We start from the raw sequence: 22,805 nt of genomic DNA, 5'->3' as shown, positions 1-22,805 counted from the left end.
CATCTGCTTCCTCGCTCACTCCTGTCTCCCCAAATTGCCTGAGCGCTTGATTCGGCCAAGGGCCTTGTGTATGGCTCACAGCACGCTCCCACCCCCTCACCTACACCCCTCACCCCTCACAAGCGCACGCACTCAGTGACGGCTTCGCTCCCTCCAGCGAGTGGGGAAACCAACCGGGCTGTTGGCCCAGGCCTTGCCCGCGGAGCAGGGGCCCTCTCTAGGGCGCCCGGGAGCCGTGGAGAGGCAGGAGGGCCACGCTGACGGGGACAGCTGGGGAGGTGGGCTTGGCAGCGTAGCACCTGGTGGGCAACGTCTGCCGCCTTCCTCCTGGCTCCTCAGGGCTCATCCTGACAGAACAAAAGAGCTGGGGCTGTGTGCGCGTGCGTGGGACGGGCGTGCGCGGGGGTGCGCAGGAGCCTGAGGGCGTGCGCTCGGGGGACCCCGAGGCAGGTGAAGGTGTGCGCGGGGATGGGGCTGCCAGAGGTCGGGGGCTCGCCACAAGAGACAAACGTCCGCGTCTCACAGGGCGGCTGCGCAGAACGGGGACGGCTCCGGGCCCGGAGGGTGTGGCTGCCGGCAGACCCCGCCCCGCCCCTCGCCCCGCCTCCAGCCCGCCCACTCCCCCCCCCCCACCGCGCCCAGGGCCACCGGAAGTCACGCCGGGCGGAGCGTCTTCCCGGCGACACTCTGGGGCTGGGGAAGTGGGGGAAGGATGGTCTCCGGCGGACGCCGGTGAGGTCCAGCTGGGGGCCCCGGGGTTCCGGGCAGGTACTCGGGGCAAGCGCGAGCCCCTGCGGGAAGGCGGCGGGAACCCGGCGCTCCTCCACCTGGAACCCCGCCTCTGCACCTGGGACCCGGCTCCTCCACCTTGGAGCGGCTCTCCTCCACCTGGGACCCCGCCTCTGCACCTGGGACCCCGAGCTCCTCTACCTGGGACCCGGACTCCTCCACCGGGGGCCCGGGGCTCCTCCACCTGGGACCCCGACTCCTCCACCTGGGAGCGGCGCTTCTCCACCTGGGACCCCGCCTCTGCACCTGGGACCCCGAGCTCCTCTACCTGGGACCCCGACTCCTCCACCGGGGGCCCGGGGCTCCTCCACCTGGGACCTGGCGCTCCTCCACCTGGGACGACCCCGGTTCCTCCACCTGGGACACTGGCTCCTGCACCTGGGACCCCGACTCCTCCACCGGGGGCCCGGGGCTCCTCCACCTGGGACCCCGACTCCTCCACCTGGGACCCGGCGCTCCTCCACCTGGGACGACCCCGGTTCCTCCACCTGGGACACCGGCTCCTGCACCTGGGACCCCGACTCCTCCACCGGGGGCCCGGGACTCCTCCACCTGGCCTCGGCTGATTCGGGGAAAGCCTCGCGCAGAAGAGGGAGCCGACGTTTTAAGTAAAAAGCCTTGGGGTCCCACGTCCCCACCTCTCCAAGACTGTGAGCGTGGCGCTCACTTCGGCTGTCTGCAGAGAGGGGGCGACTGATCTCGCCTCGTGGGCGGGAAAACTGTGAGGCGGCACGGGAAGGCCGCGCGCTCCCAGCCGAGGCCGCCGGCCCCACTGCGGCCGGGCAGCACCATTCTCGGCGCCGGCGGTTTCCTGGGGACGAGAGGCTTCGTTCCTGCCGCGCGTGGAACCTGAAAGCCACCCCTCGGCCGCCGGCCCCGCCTCCGCCTCTGCCGGGGGCGTGGCCGCCAGAGCCGCTACGGAAGCCGGCGGGGCCGCGCGGGCTCACCATGGCGACGGCGGGGGCCCCGCGCCGCTTCTACCGCTGCTCCTGCTTCTGCTCCGAGAACTTGTACGTGGCGCGCTACGGGCTGCACGTGCGCTTCCGGGACGAGCAGCAGCTGCGGCGCGACTACGGCCCGGTGAGTGGCCGCTCCTGGCTCTCCGGAGGAATGGGCGCAAACAGGGGTGGCGGAGGGAGACCTTTGTCCCCGAGGTGGCTTGCTTTGGCCACGGCGCGCGCTCCTCGCTCTGACCGCTCCTTAGCTTGTCCTTGTCTCGCTTCTCTCCTGAAATGGAGGTGATACTAGTACGTCCCTCGAGAGGTTGTGGTGACGAACGAGTGAACGGGCGCCGTGTCAGCGCCGTTACCGAGAACTCTGTGCTTGCCGTCCATCATCTCGGGGCATCCTCACAATCATGCTGTGAGATCGGGGCTCAGAGACGCTAAGTGACTTGCCCGAGGCCACATAGTCAGTGGGAGTTTGACCTCCCCTCCCCCTGTCACTGGCCTTTCTGTTCGCAGATCCTGCGCAGTCGAGGATGTGTCAGCCCCAAGGACTTCCAGCAGCTGTTAGCAGAGGTAACACCCTCACCACGTGCACACACCAGACTGTCCTTTCCTCTTTGGATTTGTGTCAACAGCTTCACGGGTCTCTCAGCCACAGGCCTGCCAGTCCCCTGTCCCTGAAGGTCTCTTAGATTCCCTTCCGGGGTCCCTCCCCGCCACCAGCCCACTCCTCTTGGGTCCTGGCAACAGAAAAAGAGAGGGACCTGCGGAAGGCCAAGTTGCCAGTGTCACAGACATTGCCTCAACAGCTCTGTGAGATGGGTGCAGCCATCACCCAATTTTTGGATGAGAAACGGAGGCTCAGAGAGGAGGTGTAACTTACCCAAGGTGTCCCAGCAGGTGGCGCTGAGATCCCAACCAGGGCTGCCAGGCTCCTGGGCTCTTCATTCCCTTGTCCCCAAGGTTGGCGCCAGCTTGCTGCTGCTCATCTCCGTCTCCTCCCGCACCTGGGGCTTAGTGCGGGAATCTTCCCTGGAGGGCCTGCTGCAGCTTCTGGAACACAGGACGTGGCCGTGACTCTGTTCCCCAACCTGAGTGTGCCCAGCTGGTTGATGTGCCTCAGGGGCTCTCATCCCAAGCTAGACTCGAGCTGGTGCCCCTCATAGTGGAATGGGCTCCTACAGGGAGTCCCCTTTGGTTAACAGCTTGGGGCCTGCAGTCAACCCTGGTAGACCCAGGAGTGTGGGCTCCCAGCCTGGGTCCTGCTCTGACCTTCCTGTGACTTGGTTTCCTCATCTGTACAATGGCCTCGGGTGGGTGGGAGGCCTTGTCCTGTAACGGAACCTGTGCTACCCCAGCTTGAGCAGGAGGTGGAGCGGCGGCGGCGGCTGGGGCGGGAGTCAGCTGCCAGGAAAGCCCTCATCGCGAGTGCCTACCACCCAGCGCGGCCCGAAGTCTACACCTTGCTGCAGGTACCAGGCAGGAGCTTGGGGGCAGGCTACTGGCAGTGGGAGGTGGCCTCCAGGCCTGGGGGCTGCCTGCCCCACAGCCAGCATGTTTTGATCCCAGGATGCATCTCTGGCTCCTGAGTTTCTGGCTGCAGCAGAATACAGCGCCTCCCCCGGAGCAGACCTCAAGGGCCTTTTCCAGCGCCTAGAGACAGTGTCCGGTGAGATGGTGCCTTGGCCCAGTGGCCAGGCAGGACTGGGGGTGGCAGCTTGTCACATCTGGGTGCAGGAGACTGGAGTGTTCCTCCACCAACCACTGCTGCCTCTGAAACCAAATCATTGGGAGCTGGAAGGGCAAGTGGGACTGAGCTGCCAGCACAGGGTATTGATTCCTCCATCCAACAAATAGTTACTCCATGCTTTGTGTCAGGCCTGAGACCGCTGGCATGCTCAAATGGTGACTGAAGAGTTTAACGAAGGGACAGCTGACCCAGGTGTGGGTGGAGTTAAAGGGTCATCAAGGGGTAGTGAAGCGCCCCTAGAGCTTGGAACAGTGGGGAGCAATTACCAGCTCAAGACCTAAAGAAGTGGGAAGGAGGGTGAAGTTTCCTGAATCTGCCAAGAGCTGGGGCTGTAGGAGAGGGGCTGTCGGGACAGCTGCTGTGCCCTGAGCAGAGGCACACAGCCACGCCAGACTTGGAGGAGGCAGATAAGGAACGCCTCATCTCTCCTGACTTTGGACCTTCTGCCGAGGTCACTCATTGGCTAAACCCAACAGAGAGTTCCAGGCAAGGGAGCCCTGGGCAAATTACTTAACCTCTCAGCCTCAGTTTTCTTATCTGTGTAACAGGAATGACAAAAATAGCCTCTCCTGCAGTGCCCTGACTTTACTGAATTAATGTATATAAAGGGTTTGGCATAGGGCCGGGTGCATAGTAAGCGTTCAGAAAGGGTTTCCTCCTTGTAGCGTAATTCCAGGTCTAGGGAATCCTGTGGGGAGAAAGACGCAGATGTCAGTCTTCTTACAGAGCTTATGCTGTGTTCGGGGGCAGGGGTGCATGAGTTTCCAGTGGCCACTGTAATGAATGACAAAACTGGGTGGCTTAAAACAACACAAGTGCATTCTCATGGTTCAGGAGACCGAAGTCCAAAATCAAGGTGTGGGCAGTGGGCTGTGCTAGAGGCTCTGAGGAGACCCTGTCTTCAGCTTCTGGGGCTGCCAGCTGTCCTTGGCGCAGCTTAGCTTGTAGACGTGCCACTGCCATCTCCACCTCTGTTGTCATGTGGTGTTCTCTGCTATGTCCGCATACTCTCCTCTTCTTAAAAGGACCTCTGTCATTTGATTTAGCCCCCCCCCCCACTCCAGTATGACTTCATCTTCACTAACTGCATCTGCAAAGACCCCATTTTCAAGTAAGGTCACATACCAAGTTGGGGCTTCAACATACCCTTTTGGGGGACACAATTCAACCCACAACAGAGGGCAGAGAGCTCGGAGACACAGGTGGAGCGAGGCGCCCCTCCCAACCAGCCTGGGTTCCCTCCTCATGGGCACCCAGCCCCAGCGGCGGAGCTTGTGCTGAGACTGTGTGTGGGCACACATGCCCTGCACCCTCGGGCATTGGTATGTGCGCCGGGAAATGCTGACATCTCCCCTCGCAGCCTGGCCTCACCCCACCAGGGTCCAGCAGGAAAAGTAGTCCCTCTCAGACCTTCCTGTGTGGAGAACAGAGGGTGAGGGATACTTCAAAGTTGGGGTACAGACTTGGGAGGCATGTCGGGGCAGTGGGTACAGAGCGCCTTGGCTGGCTGTGTCGCTGGCCAGCTGGGTGTCCTGGGGCTAGCCCCTTCCCCACTCTGGGCCTCAGTGCCCACCCCTGAACTCTGCTCTGGGCAGGTGAGAGGCTCCAAGGGCAAACGGGGCACAGGGGCAGGCCCCAAGCGCCGAAGCCCGGGTTTGTGCCGGGTGCCTCACACACATTCCGTCTCATTCTCCTGATGCCCTGAGGGGCAGGTGCCTGAGTCATTCCCATGGCACAGAGGAGCAGACCAAGGCTGGGGAAGCAAAATGGCAGGCCCCGTGCCCAGCGGATGAGACGGGGCTCCCCAGCAGAGCTCCCCCTCCCTGGTGCCTGCCCTGGCCGACAGACCGCCCCCTCCACAGAGGAGAAGCGTGTGTACAGGGTGCCCGTGTTCCCGGTGCCCTTCTGCCGCGCCCTGCTGGAAGAGCTGGAGCACTTCGAGGGGTCAGACATGCCCAAGGGAAGACCCAACACCATGAACAACTATGGGGTGGGTGAGGCCTGCCCGGCGGCCCAAGGGGGGCTGGAGAGATGGCCAGGGGTGCCGCAGGCGGGCTGAGGGATCCGCTGGCCTCCCGTCTGTGAAATGCAGTCAGAAGAGGGTGGTTGTCAGATCTAACGAGGCCTGTCTTTAACACGTAGTGGGGGCTCCTCCAGGGGTGCACGATGAGGCCCTACCATCTCCCTGCCAACCTGGGGATCGCCTCCATCCCCCCCCTCCTGCCCCAGGTGTTGCTGCACGAGCTGGGCCTGGACGAGCCGCTGGTGACTCCGCTTCGAGCTCGCTTCCTGCAGCCGCTCACGGCCCTGCTGTACCCAGACTGTGGCGGGGGCCAGCTGGACAGCCACCGTGCCTTTGTGGTCAAGTATGCACCAGGCCAGGACCGTGAGCTAGGCTGCCACTACGATAATGCCGAGCTTACCCTCAACATCGCCCTGGGCAAGGCCTTTACTGGAGGCGCCCTCTACTTCGGGGGCCTCTTCCAGGTGAGTATGTGGCCGCCCCATGGGGTGTGTCGGGGCTGCTGTGGGTGCTCAGGCCTGAACCCTGCTGTATGTAGGCACCCGCAACCCTGGCAGAGCCCCTGGAGGTAGAGCATGTGGTGGGCCAGGGCATCCTGCACCGAGGTGGCCAGCTGCACGGGGCCCGGCCCCTGGGCTCCGGAGAGCGCTGGAATCTCATCATCTGGCTCCGGGCCTCCGCTGTGCGCAACCGCCTCTGCCCCATGTGCTGTCGGGAGCCTGATCTGGTAGAGGATGAAGGCTTCAGCGATGGCTTCACCCTCCAGGAGCCGTCCACAGTGGACGTGTGTGCACTGACTTGAGCCTGGTTTGGCACGGTGGGAGGGGGGGATTGTGTGTCACAGGCCCTGCCACCTGGGGCTGGAGGAGTGGAAATAAACTCCCTGCAGCCTAAGGTTAAAAGGACACACAGGCTTCTGGGTCATTCTTTTAGCAGATAGGCTGGCTTAGGTCCAGTTTCTTAGAGGCAGAGGCTGAGATGGGGATTTCTTGAGGGAATGCCCTCAGGAGAAGTGGGAGGGAGGCCGACAGGGTGGAAGCTGGGCAAAGAGGTGGGATCAAATGAAGTCCAGCCTCAGCCGGACCCCTTGGGGGCTCTGAGTAGAATCACACCAGTTTTCTCCCTGAGGCAAGAGGGCCCTGATGTACCCCCAGCATCTGCTAATCAGGTACTGACTGCCAGGTGTGGGTAATCTGGCTCCAAATCTGGCTGTGTGACCATGAGTAAGCCCCTTACCCTCTGCCTAGTAAAGTATTTTATAGCAGCCCCCTGAGGGTCATGATTATTGTTGAAGACTGCAACTTGGTGGTCCCAAGATTGGATGAGGCCCACAGCCCTGCTTTGTTTGGGTGGCACATGTGAAACCAGTTGAAATCTGGTTTTGAAAACTTATTTCTGGCTTCTCTGGGAATACGGGAAGATCTGGAAACGTCAGGCCCCATCCCCACATTGCAAAACTCAGCTGTTCAGCTGCCCACTTTAGGCAGGCGTGGGTCCCCTCCCTCCCTCACTGCCATGTTTCTGGTCCCTTGTGGACGACTGCATTTGCGACACTCCACGCCCCACACCCGTGTTCCTGGTGGAGAGAGTTAAGGAGAGGGCCTCCCAGCCTTGGAGCTCAGACTGCTGGGGTGGACCGGTCTGCAGACACCCAGGGAGGAAGGCAGGGTGCCAGGGCCATCGGGGAATGTGGGCACCGCGAGCGCGACCGGAGGGCAGCCTAGGAGAGCAGAGCCGGGCAGAGGCGATCTGCGGTGAGGGTGCGAGCGCGCGGGGCCTGGCCAGGTCGGCAGGAGCAGCCTTCTCTCCCGCGGAGCCGCGCGAGTGGACGCAGGCACGGCTTTGCCCCGGGGAAGCGGGAGCCCGGAGCCCCAGCGATCCTACGCGGCAGGCGGAACGCGGGGCTTGAGAACTTAAGGCAGCGGCACCTTGCTTCCCAGCCGGACAGCCCGCAGACGCACCGCCGGGCCGGAAGCCGCCTCGCTGCGCAGTCCTCAGCCCAGGGTGCGGGGTGGGGCCGCGGCCCGGCCCACTGGCGCCTGAGGTGGGAGCGGAGCAGCACCGGGCACGCTCCCCTAAGCTGCGAAGCCGCCTAAGGCGCGGGGGTGGAGGGGAGGGGTGCGCGCCACCGGACTCGGCTCCCCACTCGCGGCCGAGGGTCGCCTTCGGTCCCGGTCGCCGGAGCCGGGTGCGCAGGCGTGGAGCGTCCGGGCGGGGGCCGGCTCTTAAAGGGGCCTCAGCGTCGGGTCGGGGAGTCGAGCGCAGAACCGGGGGCGGGGGTGGCATGGGAGAGGATCGCGGGGTTTCCGGGCGCCCCGACAACCAGGTTCCGAGTCGACTGAGCGGCCCGTGGAGCCCAGCCTGCGGGCCTCGGGTTTAGCGCGCTTTTTCGTACTTGCAGCCCGAGGCGCTATGGCTCACGTGGGCTCTCGCAAGCGCTCGAGGAGTCGCAGCCGGTCCCGGGGGCGAGGGTCCGAAAAGAAAAGGAAGAAGAGCAGTAAAGATGCTTCTCGGTCCCAAGGCCACAAGGCCAGCACCACCTCTGCCACCGAGGGTGAGGACCACAGGGGCTGCGGAGTGGGCAGGGTGATTTCATGGAGGAAGGAGGCTGCAGGCCCCCAGGCGCCTCCTGACACTCAGCACACACAAGGGCGGAGAATGCAGATTTGGGACCAACAGTCCCCAGAATAGCCAGTCCCCAGAATAGCCGGTCCTCAGAATAGCGGGGCTGGGCTGGCCCAGCAAGTGTGGATTGGAGAGAGCCCTAGGCCAGGCCTTTTGAGCAGCTGGGCCCGAAATGTGGGCGCTGCCACCCTGATTCTGGGCAGACGGTGACCTCGCTGAGCCCAGAAAGTGTCTCTCTAAAGAGCATGCTGGCCCTTGCTCTGGAAAGCCCTGTGGGGAGATCCTCACGCCCCTGTCCTCTGTCCCGGACGGCCCCAGGCCAGAGCGAGGGGCAGAGGTTGACTTCCTCCCCTCTGGCCTTCCAGCCTCACCTTCTCCCTGCACCACAGAGAGAAGCAAGCACAAGGCCCGGAGGAAACCACGAGCCAGCTCCTCCTCCTCTTCCAGTTCTTCTAGCTCCTCTTCCTCCTCGTCTTCCTCCTCTTCCTCCAGCGATGGCCGGAAGAAGCGGCGGAAGCACAAGGACAAGAAGAGGAAAAAGAAGAAGAAAAGGAAGAAGAAGCTGAAGAAGAAAGGCAAAGAGAAGGCACAGGTGCAGCAGGCTGAGGCTCTGCCCGGACCCTCACTGGACCAGTGGCATAGAGCAGCCGAGGAAGAGGATGGCCCAGGTACCAGGCTGCCCTGGTGTGCAGGGGGGGTGGCCCCTTCCCCAAGGCCTGACTGTCACCTCCCTGCCTGCCCTGCCCGCTCCAGTGCTCACGGATGAGCAGAAGTCCCGCATCCAGGCCATGAAGCCTATGACCAAGGAGGAGTGGGACGCCCGGCAGAGTGTCATCCGCAAGGTGGTGGACCCTGAGACAGGACGCACCAGGTGGGGAGAGCTTGGCTGAGCCTGGCCCCATGCCACCGCACTGGGAACACTGGCCCAAGACGGGTCTTTTTAGCATGAGGGGATGTGGTTGCTGCTGCTCTAAAAAGCCAAGGACAGGAGAGACAGTCACTTGTTGATGTGACTTCTCATGCTGCTCCCTGCCCTCCCCTCATTGCCCAGAGTAAGCTGTCACAGAGGTGGAGAGGCCTCTTAAAAGAGCCACAGTTGGCCAGGCTGAGTGCAGAGGTCGGCAAGACAGAATGCTCCCGACTGCCTCTATTCCTGCCCCAAGGGGAGGCAGGAGAGAGGATGGCCCAGACAGCCCTACCCTGACGCCCCTGGGGGGGGGTGGTTCTGGCTCTCTTGCCCTGGCACGGGGCTCAGCCTGCTCCTTGCTGAGTGGCCTCTCCCCCACCCTGCCCAGGCTCATTAAGGGTGATGGCGAAGTCTTGGAGGAAATCGTAACCAAAGAACGGCACCGAGAGATCAACAAGGTCAGTATCACCCCTGTGCTCAGGGCCGCCCTTGCTCAGTTTCTGATGTTTCCCCTCCTGCTGTGTGCTCTCTTCCCCAGCAAGCCACCCGAGGGGACAGCCTGGCCTTCCAGATGCGAGTTGGGCTGCTGCCGTGAGGGCCCCCTGGCCAGGGTCTGTGGACGGTGTTGGTGGCGTGGCCCTCAGGTGGGCAGCAGGGAGCCCCAGGGAGCCCTTTGCCTTCTCCTCCTGTGGGTTGGCCTCTGGGAATGGGGGTGTGTGGCCTAATCAATGCCCCCCACGCTGCCACTGGAGAGCATTATTCCCTAGATATTAAACGTTCCTTGATTGTAGACCTGCTCTGATGTGTTGCTACTTGTGCTGGAGGGGAAGGGAGTGTTCCTGGGAGCTTTTGGGGACAGCTGGATGCTCCCTGGTGGTGGTGAGCACATGCCACACATGCCACTTTTGTTCTGCTCATCCTTATGACTGCCTGCCAGGACCCGGTCCAGACTCCCAGCTAAATCCCAAACCTGGCGACTTGGCTCTTGGATATGATTCCGGTGGTTTGGAGTAAGATGAGCTTCCTTTGGCCTGTTGACTCTGCAGATCCCACACAGCAACTGCGCGTGGAGCACAGTAGCCCCGGCGGGGGGCTCCTGGCTCCACGCTTAGGAGCCGTGTCCTCTGTGAAACGGGTAGCAGCGCCCGCCCACTGTGCTGCTGGGAGGATGAACTGGGCTAATGCACGGGAAGGGGTGAGAACAGGGCCCAGCCGGAGTAAGTGCCCAGGGAGAGGACCGGCTTTATCGGGAGTACCTGGGAAGGACAGCCTCTCCCCACCCCAGCTATAGCTTGGGCACAGACCATGCCGTGTTCCGCGCCCCTCCCCCTGTGCTTTGGGGTTGCTGGTGCAGTAAAGAGACTCAGAAGGAAGCCTTCCTGCTTCTTTAATTGGTGTAACAGACAATGACACTGTATACAGAGCACACTCAGGCCTGGTGGTACGCGGACAGCAACGGTGGGTGGGCGAGTCAGGACACTGCTCACACACTGGCCCAGAGACAGACAGCACAGGGAGACAGGAGGGGGCCGAGACGGAAAGACTGCAACGTGGCGGTGGGTGGGCATTCTGAGCCGGCAGGGGGAGTTTGGGGGGTGCCTGCTAAATTCCTCTTTAGAAATCAGAGAAGGTGGTCAGATCCAGGGGCAGTGGGTGGGGTTCAGTCCTGGGATTTGGGGGGGGCGGGCGAAATAAGGCTTCTACTCTAAGAGGCCTGGGGGGTGGCTGGCAGTCAGCAGGGGCCTGCCTCACCCTTTGGTTATGACGGGTCAGGCCTGAACCCTGCAGCTCAGCACCCAACACTGTAAACATTTTTGGTATTTTTAAAGGACTTTGCCCTTCTCTCAAGTTTCTGCAAAACTGGTGCTTCCTCAAGAGGAGAATGTGCCAAACGGAATTTGAGGGGAGTAGAAACAGACCCGGACACAGAGGAGAAACGCGGGAGGGGGCTGCCCGTCTCGCCATCTATGGCTAAGGGCCGGTGGGAGAGGCCCGGGGACTATTGCTGTTGTCCTTGGCATGGCTGGCGGGCGGGCAGGGAGCGTGGAGCCGCGTGGGGAGGCAAGACAGGGCGAGATGGGGCCCACAGAGGAGGAGGCACTGGCCACAGGGGCCCCCTGTCAGGGCTGTGATTGTCAGCCGAGCTATTTCCCGCTGGGGAGCAGAGGGGAGTCAGATATTGCACTTTCGCTGCAACAGCTACATTAAAACTTGGTCCATAAAATAACTGTGGCTTTTATACATAACGCCTGAAACATGTACAACAAAAGCTACATCTTAAATAGGAATAAAACCTGAAGGTTCCCTCTCTCCGTTTTTCTCTGCACAAAATAAATAGCTTTCGCTTTGTATAACCCACTTCGCATTTACACGACCCTTCGGCTGTACATATCTACACACAGGAATATGCTAACATCCATTCCAGGCTCCTCCCCGTCCCAGCCGATGTGGCCCTAAGGTCTCATCCCGATTGGCAGAAGCTGCCCAGGGAGGGGGCTTGGTTGCTGGACAGCGGCGGAGGCCAGGCAGGCTCTCCCAGCCCCGACGGAGGTGGTGGAGGCGACGTGGAGGTGCCGCCCCAGCCCCAGCCGAGCACCCGGACTGCTCTCGGTCAGTTTGGGGGAGGGGCAGGGGCTGATGCTCATCCCAGCGTGCAGGACAGCAGGGTGACCCGGGTGGGAGTGCAGTCTTGGCTGCCTGCCCTGAAGCTAATGAAGCGAATTGTGGCTTCTTAGATTCGGCATCAAAACGGAATTGGCATTTAAAAAACCTAAGTGTGTGCCCCCCCCACCCCAGAGTAGAAATTCAGTGGGATTCATGAGGAGGGTAAGTTGAGGAGGGAGCCCGAGCCCCCCTGCACGTGCAGGAGCAGGGCCCACTGGGCTAGGGATCCAGAACCAGGCTGGACTCCGTCACAGTGCTGGGTGTTTTCAAGGTGGAGGGGCTGCGCTTGGTACTGAAAGAGTTAAGAAAAGGAAGCAGCCAAGGTTTGCTTGTTTTAAAAAACCTCATAGAAATCAGATCTGAGACGTAGAAAGGTGTAGAAACGCAGGGCAGGGCCTTAGAGCGGCCCTGATGGGTGGCAGACGAGGAGCCGAAGAGAAGGCCCAGGGCTGTCCCGGCTCCGCAGCTGAGCTGGGACAAGTTCCAGGCTCTGCGGGTCATGCCCAGGGCATGAGGCCAGGCCCTGGCGCACTGGGCTCCGGGGGCGGGGAGCGGGGGGCTGGGGGGCGCTGCTGAGGTGCTGGCTGGCGGGGCTGCAGGGATTAAGATCGGGCCTTCCTCTTCCGCTTGCACAAGGATTTGCTGCCCTGGCGCCTTCTGTGGCAAGAGCCTGGGTCAGCCAGGAGTGAATTTTCATGCACGACGAGTCTGCAGCCAGAGGAGGTGGTAATGGTCTCCGCTCTCGAGATCAGTGCAAAACCAGTGAGGTTGAACCGTTGAGTCGAGTTCCCAGAAGCAGGCTGGAGCCCCGCTGGAGCGGCTACCCAAAGGGAGGGGACCTGGGGTGAGGGCAGGCCGGGTGCACGTGGAGGCGGCCTGGCGTCCAGTCGCTGGGCGATCAATGCAGGGCGAGGCGGCCGGGCGTGCCTTCCCGGCCAGCGGAGGCGGGCAGCGGCGGGGGCCCTGCCCAGCCTCGACCAGAGCAGGGCGGGGAGGCCCGGGAGCGGGGCCGGGGGTCCCCCCTTCGGGCCGCGTGCTGGGCCAGGCCCCCCGCGGGCCGCCGCCGGGCCCTAGCACCATGGAGACCGCGGCGCCTGGCGCCCGCCGCCCTACTTGGGGCCCGCGGCGGCCCCCGGCTCCAGCCGGCCGGCCACGGTGCGGCCCCAACAGCCCGCGGCCACGCTCAGGCTGCGCGGCCCGCGCTCCCGCTCGGCCTCGGCCGGGCCCTGCGTCCGCTCGGGCCGGGGGCCGGGCCCGACCGGCTGGGCCAAGATGGTGCGCAGCAGGTGGTTCCTGGCGCGCAGGAAGTCGCCCTGGCCCGGCAGGCCGAAGCTGCCCTTGCGCAGTGCCATGCGCGTGGCGGCGTTGCGGGCCGGCCGCGCCCGGTGGCTGTACTTGAGCTGCGCCAGGTGCGCCGCGTAGCCGTCCGTGAGGAACTGCGGCGGGGGGCGGCGGGAAGCACAGGCGTCACGGCCCGCGGTCCCCCCGCGGTGGCCGCCCCCGGCCCGCACCCGCGCCCGCTCACCTGGCACTGGTGCTGCAGCTTCTTGGTGGGGCGCCCCACGATGTAGATCTGCATGGGGGACAGGCTGAGCGCGCTGTACACCGCCACGTCCTTGCTGGAGCCGTAAGCCGCGTGCACGCGCAGCTGCAGCTGCGGGAGGCCGGGCGTGGGCGCGTGGGCGCGGGCCGCCCCTCCCCGCCCCCCGCCCGCCCCCGCGGGCCCCCCGCGCCCCGGGCCCACCTCCGACACCAGCAGCTTGAGGAAGTTGGCCTTGTGCCGCAGCGGGTCGTGCACCAGGCCATCGCAGAAGGACACCACGCCGTGGGGGAAGTTGTGCTGCGCCAGCCAGGCCACCACCCGCTGCTTCTGCATGTCGGGCCGGCCCGTCACGTAGATGATGAGGTAGCCCAGGTCCTGCCAGTGCCTGCGGCCAGGCGAGTCCTGTTGTCCCCCGGCCACCCTCTCCGGCCTCCCCAGCTCCTGGCCCAGCCAGGCCCCCTGGGGCCAGGTAAAGGGCGTCTCTGACGACTCAAGCCACAGGGACAACGCCCCCCCTCATTGGGGACCTCTGCCTTGCACATTCCCTGGGCAGTGTTCCAGGAGACCCCTGCGCCCCTGATCGCCCCTGCCGAGTGGGTGGGCCTGGCCCTCCCATTAGCCCTGTTGCATGGAGGGAGGGGAAGCCTCACGTCTAAGACCATGCAGCTAGTTAGCGGGGGAGCCGGGCTCCGGGCCACATGTCCCTCTGCCGCCTCCCCGGAAAGCCCCCGGAGACTCTGCCTGGCCCCCACGGTCCTCCCGGCTGCCCCGTGCCGCCGCCAGCCCGCCCGGGCCACTCACCGCACCACGTCCACGGCGCCGGCCCGCACCTTGGGGTCGCTGCCCATGATGGACACGCTGGCGGCAAAGGAGCCGTCGATGCTGAAGACCACGAACTCCGTGCCCCTGGGCAGCACCGTGATGTAGCTGTCGGCAAACGTGTGGTCGCCCCTGCGGGGGCGGGCGTCAGGGCCTGCCGAGCCCCCCCCCCCCCCCCCCGTTCCCCCCGCCCCGCCCCCGCGTACCTGACCACCATCTTGACGGGGTAGACGCCCACCCCCAGGCGCTGCGTCTCGGGGATGGTGTAGGAGACGCGCCCGCTGCCGTTGGTCACCAGCGTGTCGAGGTGCAGCCACTCGCCGGAGGGCGGCTGCGGCATGATGTGCACGTCCACCTGGGGGCCGCGGAGACGCTGAGCAGCCCGCAGGGCCCCCGGCCGGCCCCCTCCCCGCACCCACAGGGGCAGGGGCTCCCCGCGGCTCCCGCAGCCTCACCTTCTCCCCTGTGAGGGTGACCATGTCCAGCGGCCCGTACATGAACCGGCCAGTCAGGACCTGGGGGCCGTCCTCGTTGGCCAGCGCGTCATTGATCCGGTGATTGGCCGTCACGTTCTGGGGGGTTGGGGGGGGTGAGGCAGGCCCGGGGGGGACGGGCCTGCGGGCTGGGTTGGGGTGGGAGGCCCCCTCTGCTGCTGGAGTGGCAGCGACCAAGGGCGTGGGGACGCCTCCTGTGCTGCCCCTAAGCTAGTGCTCTCACCAGGCTTAAGACTTATTTTTAATTTATTTTTCTCCCCCAACCCCCAGCCCCGTTGTCTGCTCTCTGTGGCCATTCACTGTGTGTTCTTTTGTGTCCACTTGTGTTCTTGTCTGTGTCTTGTTTTGTGTGTCATCTTGCTGCATCTGCTCTCTGTGTGTGCAGTGCCACTCCTGGGCAGGCTGCACTTTTTTCATGCTGGGCAGCTCTCTTTATGGGGCGCACTCCTTGCGCGTGGGGCTCCCCTACGGGGGGACACCCCTGCGTGGCACGGCACTCCTCGCGCGCATCAGCACTGCACATGGGCCAGCTCACCACAGGGGTCAGGAGGCCCTGGGTTTGAACCTTGGACCTCCCATGTGGTAGGTGGATGCTCTATCTGTTGGGCCAAATCCGCTTCCCATCTCACCAGGATTAAGTAAGGTAGCGTGCATCTCTGAGCCTCAGTTCCTCATCTGTACACTGAGGAGAGGGTGAAACAAGATGGCAGCCAAGGGGCCTGCGCCCGGGGGACCCTCACCCGCAGCTTCACGTGGGTCCTCTTGCGCTGCCATTTCTCCCTCGGCTTTGAGGGGGTGAACACCGACACCTCCTTGCCGTCCAGCTCCAAGATGCCGGAATTGTCGTGCCTCATGACCTGGGGGTGGGGTGGGTAGAGCCAGGCGGTGGCAGACAACCAGGGGCTTCCTGCTTGGCAGGGGCCCAGCTGCCCCGGGAGGGAGGGGTCGTCCGGCCTCCCCCATGATGTGGGCACTCGGGAGTCTCCGGCGAGCCCCGGGCATGCCTGGGCCCAGGGGTACCTGTCTCAGCAGGAAGGAGACCACGTCCGTGGATTCCCAGTAGCTGGCGTGGAAGAGGTGGGGCAGGGCCACTGTGGGGAAAGCCGTCAGCGCGTCCGGGCAGTACAGGGCGTAGTCGATCCGCTTCTGACCCCACCACCTTGCAGCAACTGCGGGGAGCAGGGGCCACGACTGGGCTGGGGCAGGGCCAGCGCGGGGCAGGGACCCCAGACGGTCCCCTGGCCCCCTCAGGCCAAAGTTTCGTCCCTCCCTCCCACCAGGGAATCGGGGCTTCAGCCAAAGCGAGTGCTCCCCTCCCAGGCTGGGAGACAGGAAGCAGCAGGTGCAAGGGGCGGGAGCTGCCAGCACAGCACCCAAGCAGCCCCAGGTCCAGAGGGTGGGCCCCGGTGGCGAGCGCGTGGCCACCCTGACGTTGACGGAGAGCCTGGGGGTTGGGGCAGCCGGGTCCGGAGGCGGGAGGACTGGCCGTCCCTGGTCCTGCTGACCCCTGGGCCCCGCCGCTGCTTTTTCTGGACTCTTCTCCCTGCCTTTCTGGCCCCAGGCTGGTGCAGGGCTTTCAGGCGTGGGATGCCGAGAGCCCAGGCCAGCCCCCACCCCAGCCCCCAGCCCCGGGCTTTCTGAGCAGGGACGCAGCAGGTCAAGCTGGGGTACCAGATCTGACACCCGCCTGCCCATCACCAAGGCCAGTGCTGGGGTAAGACAAGGCTCGTGGGTGCCTCCCATGGCGCCCGGAGCCTCTCCTGAGCTCTGCTGCGGGTTGGCAGGAGCCCGTTCCCTTCGGCCTACCCCGGCCTCCTTCCAGCAACACAGGGCGCTGCGCACCCCCAGCCCCCCCAACAGCTCCTGCCTCTGCCCTGGCTGCGTGCCCCCGCCCAAGCCTCCAGCTCCTGGTCAGGGGTCCGGTGGGCAGTGCCTGGCGGTGAGGCGTGCTTGGTGATGGCAAGTGGCCCGGAGTGAGAGGTCAGTGTGGGTGGGCAAGGGCAGGTGTCACCGGTACCTTCTCCGATGTCCAGGTCGGGGAGGCAGGGGGCCCTCTGCAGGCTGGGGCTGGGCTGCCTGGCCTGAGAGCGGGGGCCGGGGGTGGAGGGGGCTGGGGGGGGCAGGGCGAGCTGGGACAGGCGCCTGACGCTGGGGGTGTGGCTGAGCAGCACTGGGGCCTCTGAGAAGCAAGAACAGCGGGGTCAGCTCAGCCCCGCGGGCGCTGCCACAGGGCCGCGTCTAGGAAGGATGCTGGGAAGAGAGTCGGCCCAGGGCTCCTCGGGGGAGGACACGCTGCCAGAGGCGCCCGAAGGCTCAGCCCCCGAGCGGACCTGCCAGCCGGAGCCCGGGGGCGTGGAGAGGTGACCGCCGGATGCATCTCAGGTGACCCTGGGCTGGGTGCCCAGCAGGGGCCGAGCAGTGGGGGCAGCGGCCCTGCTGGCGGCCACCGCAAGGGGACCCTCGCTTCCCTCCGCCACCTCCACCTTGGAGAGGGGCCTGGGTCTGAGCTCGGCCTCCTTGTCCAGGAGCAGCCTTGCAGCCTGGCCCTCAGGCAGCCCCGTGCCCTGAAACTTCTGGAGCCCCAGCCCCTCCTCCCTGGCCCGTGGCCCCCCAGCTGCCTGGCCCGTGGCTGCACCTTCTGAAGTCCTTCTCCTCAGAGTCCCTGTGATAAGGCCGCATGGACCATTTGGAACGACAGCTCTGTGCTGGGGTGGCCTGGGCTGCGAGTTGCGGGGCGGTCAGCAGCGCCTTTGGCCTCCACCCGCTGGAGGCCCGCAGCTCCTCCCCAGCCCTGCCTGGTCAGGGTGCTCCAGGGTCCCCTGGGAGCAGAGCTGTCCACAGGTGAGAACGCTGCGGCTGGGCGCCTCTGTCCCCCGCAGCCGGGGGCGGGCAGGATGCGGGGAGGGCCGCACTGGGTGCCGCTGCACTCACTCTGGGCAGCGCTGGACGCTGTGTAGCTCTCGGCCAAGCCGGACACCTGGCTGGCGATGCTGATCTCGCTGGCTCGGCGGAAGCCGCGGCTGGCGGGGGCTGTGCCGGGCGAGGAGGGGGTGGCGTTCTCCTGGAAGACGGCGCTGTGGGCCTGGAGTACGTCGGCTGTGGGTGGCAGGAAGCGGAGACGCTGGGTTAGGGCGCAGTGGGGGGCCGGGAGGGGCGTGTGCCCGGGCTGGGCGGCCTTCTCCAGCTGCAGGGGTGCGCCGAGGCGTGCGAGCACAGCAGGCCGTGGGCCAGGCTGGCCTGCTCAGGGCCGGCAGGGGCAGAGCACAGAGCTGAGGCGGTGGAGAAGGAAGGGCGGGGGCCGGGGAGGACAGCTGGACAGACAGACACCACGGGCAGGAAGGCAAGGCAGCTAGGCCCTCACCCCCCCTGGCCACCCGTCCTGCCCCATGCACAGCTCTTATGTAGCCTTGCTCGGCCCCAGGAGCCCCGGTGGCCCTGCAGCCCATAGCCACAGGATGGTCTGGCCCGGGCCGCCAACAGGGCTGCGGTGGCTTCCTGGACAGGCCCTGCCCTAAGGACCGAGGGGCTCCCTAGCTCGCGGGCCCTGTCGAGCTAGCCCTGCGTGGGTGGCTGGGGACAAAGGCAGGTGCTGCTGGCTCCAGTCAGCTGCCCAGGCTTGGGGCTGAGGTCAGAGAGGACGGGTTTGGCCAGAGAAAGCATGTCTGGACGCCCAGAGGTACCAAGACATCCTCAGAGAGGGAAGGAGCAGGACCTGGATGCTCCAAGCACTGGACTAGGGGCTCCCCCTGGGCTAATGGGGTGGGGGCTGGCTGGCTCCAGCCTGTCTGCCCCCGGCCAACCTCAGGAAGCAGGACAGAGTCCTGGGACTGTCCCAGACTTGCCACGTGCCCCTGGGACAGTCTTTCCCCCTTGGGTCCCCTTTGGTCTTTGGGTTCCTCCCAGTTCTGGTCCCCAGGTACGGAGGGGAAGGCTGCCCAGCTGTGCCCCGCAGGCCCCGTCCTCTGGAGCCTGTGGTCCTCGCCACCCTAGGTCCCGGGAGCTCAGGTGGCCAAGGGGGGCGTGGCGGGGGGTGCTGAGGCCAGCGCCAGCCCTGCGAAGCGGACAGCACGGGAGTAGGGTTACACACACTCAGCACAGCCCGGGCTCTGGCGGGGCCCGTCCTGCCCGGTGGGCGCGGGCACGGGGATGCTGGTTTCCAGGAAGCCGTCCCCGTGCGGGAGGGGGGCCGGGGGCCCGCCCTCCAGGAGCAGCTCAGGGTTTCTCTGCACGGCCTCGACTGGAAGCAGACAGGGAGAGAACAGAGAGGACGAGAACAGGGGCTTGTGGGGGCGCTGTACCCCACGCCCCGACAGGACATGACAGGACGCCTGGACACACGCTGGGACGGGGGGGGAGGGGCCGTGGGGCTGGTGGGGTGCTCGCACGCTCAGGTCCCCCACCCCTTGGCCCCCTCAGTGTGGAAGGCCCTGGCAGGGGGAGACCCTGGTCCCGTCCTGTCCCCCCCCACCCCGGCACCTGTGCAGCCCAGAGGGAGGCCGGTGACCTGTGTCCTCTTCCGGAAGGTGGGGCCAGCAATCCGACCTTGGGGAGCCCCGTGAGGACCAGCGGGCATCGGTCACCTCCACGGGGCACCTGCCCCCTAAGTGCTGACGGCCCGGGGTGGTCATCTTCCCCCTTGGCAGCCGGCGCGGGGACCCCTGGCCGCCCCCGCCACCTTGCCCAGCCCGGGCCCCTCACCCAGCAGCGCGGAGCAGCCGTCCCCCAGCGGGTAGCGCTGGTAGCGGGGGATGCTGAAGGGCGGCAGTGCATGGAAACGCCGCTCCAGCAGCGGCTCGAGGCGCGAGGCGGACGGGTCGGCGGGGTGGAACAGGTTGTAGACCTGCTGGCAGGCGGGCCGCAGCTGGAAAACTGAGCAGGGAGGCAGGGGTGAGGAGGCGGGGCTGGGGGCCAGAGGGGAGGCTGGGGGGCTGGGGCCTGAGTTGTCTCCGCCCTAAATGTGGAGAAACCAGGAACTGTTTGTCTTTCTCACTTTGCTATCCATTTGGGTCCTTGTTCTATTAACCACATCGTTTTTAACTGAAGAAGTTACATGCTCAAGAAGATGCACACATGGCCCAGAAGCACATGAAAAGATGCTCAACGTCATTAGCCACCGGGGAAATGCAAATCAAAACCACAATAGGGGGAAGCGGATTTGGCCCAGGATAGGGCATCTGCTTACCACAGGGGAGGTCCAAGGTTCAAACCCAGGGCCTCCTGACCCGTATGGAGCTGGCCTACGTGCAGTGCTGTTGTGCGCAAGGAGTGCCGTACCATACAGGGGTGTCCACCGCGTAGGGGAGCCCCACCCGCAGGGAGTGCACCCCGTAAGGAGAGCCGCCCAGTGCAAAAGAAAGTTCAGCCTGCCCAGGAGTGGTGCTGCACACGTGGAGAGATGATGCAGCAAGATGATGCAAGAAAACGAGACACAGTTTACAGGGGCCGCTGAGAAGAATACAAGTGGACACAGAACACACAGCGAATGGACTCGGAAAGCAGACAACTGGGGGGAGGAGGGGGGAAGGGGAGAGAAATTTAAAAAAAAACCATAATGGGGGAACGGCTCTAGCTCAGTGGTTGAGCACCTGCTGCCCATGTACATGGTCCTGGGTTCAACCCCCAGTACCTCCAAAAGAAACAAAACCACAAAACACAATGAAATAAACGACTTCACACACCCACCAGGCTTGCTTCTCTGCCTTTTGGCAAAGACCAAATTGGAAAAGAACAAGGGTTGGGGAGGACTTGGCGATATAGGAACCCCCATACATGGGAGTTAAAATGCTGCAACCACTGTGGAAAACAGTGTAGTGATTCCTCAGATAACCCTAGAATTACCATATGACAGGGCAATCCTCTGCCTAGGCATTTACCCCAAAGAACTAAAAACAGGGACTTGGATATTGGTCATAGCAGCACTATTCATAATTGCCAAAAGGAGGAAGCAACCCGAGGGTCTGTCAGTGGGTGAATGGATAAGCAAAATGCGGGATGTCCCTAAAACAGAATATTATTCAGCCATGAAAAAGGAGTTCTGATACATGCTACTACACGGATGGACCCTGAAGATATCACATGGAGAGAAACCAGATACGAAAGGACAGATACTGTGTGACCTCATGGATATGAAATAATTAGAATATGCAAATTCACAGAGTCAGAAGGTAGAATACAGGCTACCAGGGGCTGGCTGGGTGGGGGCAGGGAAGTGGGAGTTAATGCTTACCTGGTGCAGAGTTTCTGGTTTGGGGGACAGAGTTTGGGGTGATGGGAAGGTTCTGGGGATGGACAGTGGTGATGGAGGCATATGTTATTAGTATAATCAGCACCACTGAACTGCAAAATGTGGTGGTGTAAATGTTACTGCAAAAAAATTTAAGAAAAACCCATAATATGGCACAACACAAAGAGTGAACCTAAACGCAAGCTATGGACTTGTAATAATATAGTAATAATACTGGTTCATCGACTGCAACAGATGTATCACAGTAATGCAAGGTGTTGTTAATGGGGGAAATTGTGTGTGTGAGGGTATATGGGAACTCTGTATACTATCTCCATATTTTTCCTCTACAATTGCTCTAAAAAATAAAAACACAAAGAGGAACACAGGCCATTCTTTTGAGCTTTGTTTTCCCCACATAATGCAAAAGATGTTGGAGTTCTGGTTTTTTTTTGTCAGCTCACGTGGTTCTTCCTCATACTTTCAGCTGCACAGGACGTCCTCTTGTCTAGCTGGGCCATAATCGGCCCATGGACGGATGTTTGAGATGCTTCTAGTTTTTCACGCTTACCAACGGTGTTGCCACATATCACTGTCCCTAAGTCTGTGCACACGTGCGCATCTGAGACTAAACTGTCGTGGAGTGGGTGGGGGCTGGCCCTCCAGGCGGCTGAACCAGCCACGTGAGCACATGCTTGTTTGCTGGGGTCTCTTTAAAGCTACAGATTTCCCTTCCTTGCTGGGTCCAAGCCGTGGGATCGAGGCCTGTGGAGTGCACAGAGCTGAGTCTGAGGCACCGGCTCACTGCTCTGGGGCAGGTGCCTGGGCCTCTCGGACCCTCAGTCTCCTCCTGTGGAACCTGGGGATGTAATGCGGGCCCTGCACAGCAGTCCCTGGAGCGGCGCTGCTCCCTGAGGGAATGTGGCTGGGGCAGCAGGGTCTCCAGGCCCCGCTCGAGGGGGCCCAGGATGCCTTGGGGGTGCCATGGCCCAGGAGCCTGGTCTGTCCTTGCCTGAGCTTTGGGGGGGTGGCCCCTTCCCTCCCTGGCCCTCGGCTTCCCTGCCTGGGAAGTGGCCTTCTGCCGTGGAAATGAAGCCGCGGGAGCCGGGGCGGCCGGCGCCTGGGCTGCTGGGGGGTCCCGGCGGGGGTGGGGGTGGCTTGCGGCCCCCCCCGCGGTCCTCACCGTCCAGGGTGGGGATGACCGTCTTCCTCAGGGCCAGGACGAGCCCCAGCGGGCAGCCGAAGAGGAAGAGGTCGGCGGTGTCGAAGTCCAGCCTGCCCGGGGCCGCGGCGCCGTCCAGCACGGTGGGGCTGCTCGAGCGGCGCGAGCCGGGCTCGGCCCGCAGCACGCTAGAGTGCAGGCTGCGGGAGGCACGGTGGCTGCGGGCCTCCCAGCGCCCCGCGCACTGCGCTGTCCTGCGCACGGGGCCAGCCGCCCTCGCCCAGTCCCCAGGGCACACTGCCCCGCATCACTTCTGCCCCCCCCCACCCCGGGGCAAGCCCCTCCCACCCAGGCCTCCCAGCAGGAGTGGGGAGAGCCCCAGGGTCCCCCATGGCCCTTGGCACGGGGCAGCTCACGGGGAAGCCCTTCCTCCTCCTCATCCTATGTGGCCTGGGGGTCCCTCCCTCCCGGAGCCCCCTCCTCACCGGCGGTGGCCTGGGGGTCCCTCCCTCCTGGAACCCCACCTCACCCGGCAGTGGCCTGGGGGTCCCTCCCTCCTGGAGCCCCCTCCTCACCCTGCGGTGGCCTGGGGGTCCCTCCCTCCTGGAGCCCCACCCCCCGGCGGTGCCCTGGGGTCCCCCCCCACCCCTCCGCACCTGGACAGGAAGGCCTGGTGCTGCTGGATGGTGTCCAGCTCGTAGGTGGACGAGTCGCTCCGCTTGCGGGGCAGCGGCCTCTTGGGGTCCTCGGCGCCGTTGCTGCGCGGGATGTCGATGTTGCTGCGGCTCAGGTGGCGGCTGCCCTCCAGGCTGGAGCCACCAGTGGCGCCGCCGGAGCCCGGAGACAGCAGGTCGGCGTC

General features: G+C 64.1%; 3 protein-coding genes across 15 annotated transcripts in view; 2 read left to right on the top strand and 1 right to left on the bottom strand.

The window, feature by feature from the left end:
- Window positions 1-667: 667 nt before the first annotated feature.
- Window positions 668-6,416, top strand: OGFOD2 (2-oxoglutarate and iron dependent oxygenase domain containing 2). Its single transcript, XM_004459284.5, has 7 exons — window positions 668-1,869; window positions 2,253-2,309; window positions 3,095-3,208; window positions 3,306-3,405; window positions 5,349-5,476; window positions 5,716-5,973; window positions 6,048-6,416. Exons 1-7 carry the CDS (start codon window positions 1,738-1,740, stop codon window positions 6,309-6,311), a joined length of 1,053 nt encoding a protein of 350 aa, XP_004459341.1. The 5' UTR covers window positions 668-1,737; the 3' UTR covers window positions 6,312-6,416.
- Window positions 6,417-7,444: 1,028 nt separating this feature from the next.
- Window positions 7,445-9,831, top strand: ARL6IP4 (ARF like GTPase 6 interacting protein 4). 4 transcript variants are annotated; one of them, XM_058281300.2, is made up of 6 exons: window positions 7,445-7,553; window positions 7,911-8,063; window positions 8,524-8,802; window positions 8,888-9,005; window positions 9,430-9,499; window positions 9,580-9,831. In XM_058281300.2, exons 2-6 carry the CDS (start codon window positions 7,922-7,924, stop codon window positions 9,634-9,636), a joined length of 666 nt encoding a protein of 221 aa, XP_058137283.1. In that variant the 5' UTR covers window positions 7,445-7,553; window positions 7,911-7,921; the 3' UTR covers window positions 9,637-9,831. The 4 variants fall into 4 exon arrangements, with proteins under 4 accessions (XP_058137283.1, XP_058137281.1, XP_071065877.1 ...); XM_058281298.2 differs by having other exon boundaries at window positions 8,500-8,802; XM_071209776.1 differs by having other exon boundaries at window positions 7,504-7,697.
- Window positions 9,832-10,411: 580 nt separating this feature from the next.
- PITPNM2 (phosphatidylinositol transfer protein membrane associated 2) overlaps window positions 10,412-22,805 on the bottom strand; it is a 143,394-nt gene continuing 131,000 nt past the window's right edge. For 6 of the 10 annotated variants that reach the window (XM_058281288.1, XM_058281290.2, XM_058281292.2 and 3 more), the window contains exons 13-26: window positions 22,603-22,805; window positions 21,968-22,146; window positions 19,260-19,430; window positions 18,649-18,798; window positions 17,493-17,657; window positions 16,579-16,740; window positions 15,582-15,730; window positions 15,302-15,418; window positions 14,523-14,639; window positions 14,274-14,422; window positions 14,050-14,199; window positions 13,450-13,633; window positions 13,231-13,359; window positions 10,412-13,141 (exon numbers count right to left, since the gene is read on the bottom strand). In XM_058281288.1, coding sequence (XP_058137271.1) covers window positions 12,815-13,141; window positions 13,231-13,359; window positions 13,450-13,633; window positions 14,050-14,199; window positions 14,274-14,422; window positions 14,523-14,639; window positions 15,302-15,418; window positions 15,582-15,730; window positions 16,579-16,740; window positions 17,493-17,657; window positions 18,649-18,798; window positions 19,260-19,430; window positions 21,968-22,146; window positions 22,603-22,805 — 2,352 coding nt within the window. In that variant the 3' untranslated portion in view covers window positions 10,412-12,814. The remainder of the gene's footprint in view (window positions 13,142-13,230; window positions 13,360-13,449; window positions 13,634-14,049; window positions 14,200-14,273; window positions 14,423-14,522; window positions 14,640-15,301; window positions 15,419-15,581; window positions 15,731-16,578; window positions 16,741-17,492; window positions 17,658-18,648; window positions 18,799-19,259; window positions 19,431-21,967; window positions 22,147-22,602) is intronic. The other 4 variants (XM_058281295.1, XM_071209775.1, XM_058281296.1 and 1 more) reach the window with 3 other exon arrangements.

Source organism: Dasypus novemcinctus, chromosome 19, assembly GCF_030445035.2.
Source record: "Dasypus novemcinctus isolate mDasNov1 chromosome 19, mDasNov1.1.hap2, whole genome shotgun sequence".
In the NCBI taxonomy this organism is placed as follows: Eukaryota; Metazoa; Chordata; class Mammalia; order Cingulata; family Dasypodidae; genus Dasypus; species Dasypus novemcinctus.
The sequence above is the reverse complement of the archived record's forward strand: the minus strand, read 5'-3'. Positions and strand labels throughout refer to the sequence as shown.

Coding starts and splice junctions, on each gene's coding strand:
- ARL6IP4 (XM_058281298.2), top strand. CDS start 7,922: ATGGCTCACGTGGGCTCTCGCAAGCGCTCGAGGAGTCGCAGCCGGTCC. Junction 8,064..8,499: donor CACCACCTCTGCCACCGAGG/GTGAGGACCACA, acceptor CTGGCCTTCCAG/CCTCACCTTCTCCCTGCACC. Junction 9,500..9,579: donor GGCACCGAGAGATCAACAAG/GTCAGTATCACC, acceptor TCTCTTCCCCAG/CAAGCCACCCGAGGGGACAG.
- OGFOD2 (XM_004459284.5), top strand. CDS start 1,738: ATGGCGACGGCGGGGGCCCCGCGCCGCTTCTACCGCTGCTCCTGCTTC. Junction 2,310..3,094: donor TCCAGCAGCTGTTAGCAGAG/GTAACACCCTCA, acceptor GTGCTACCCCAG/CTTGAGCAGGAGGTGGAGCG. Junction 5,477..5,715: donor ACACCATGAACAACTATGGG/GTGGGTGAGGCC, acceptor CTCCTGCCCCAG/GTGTTGCTGCACGAGCTGGG.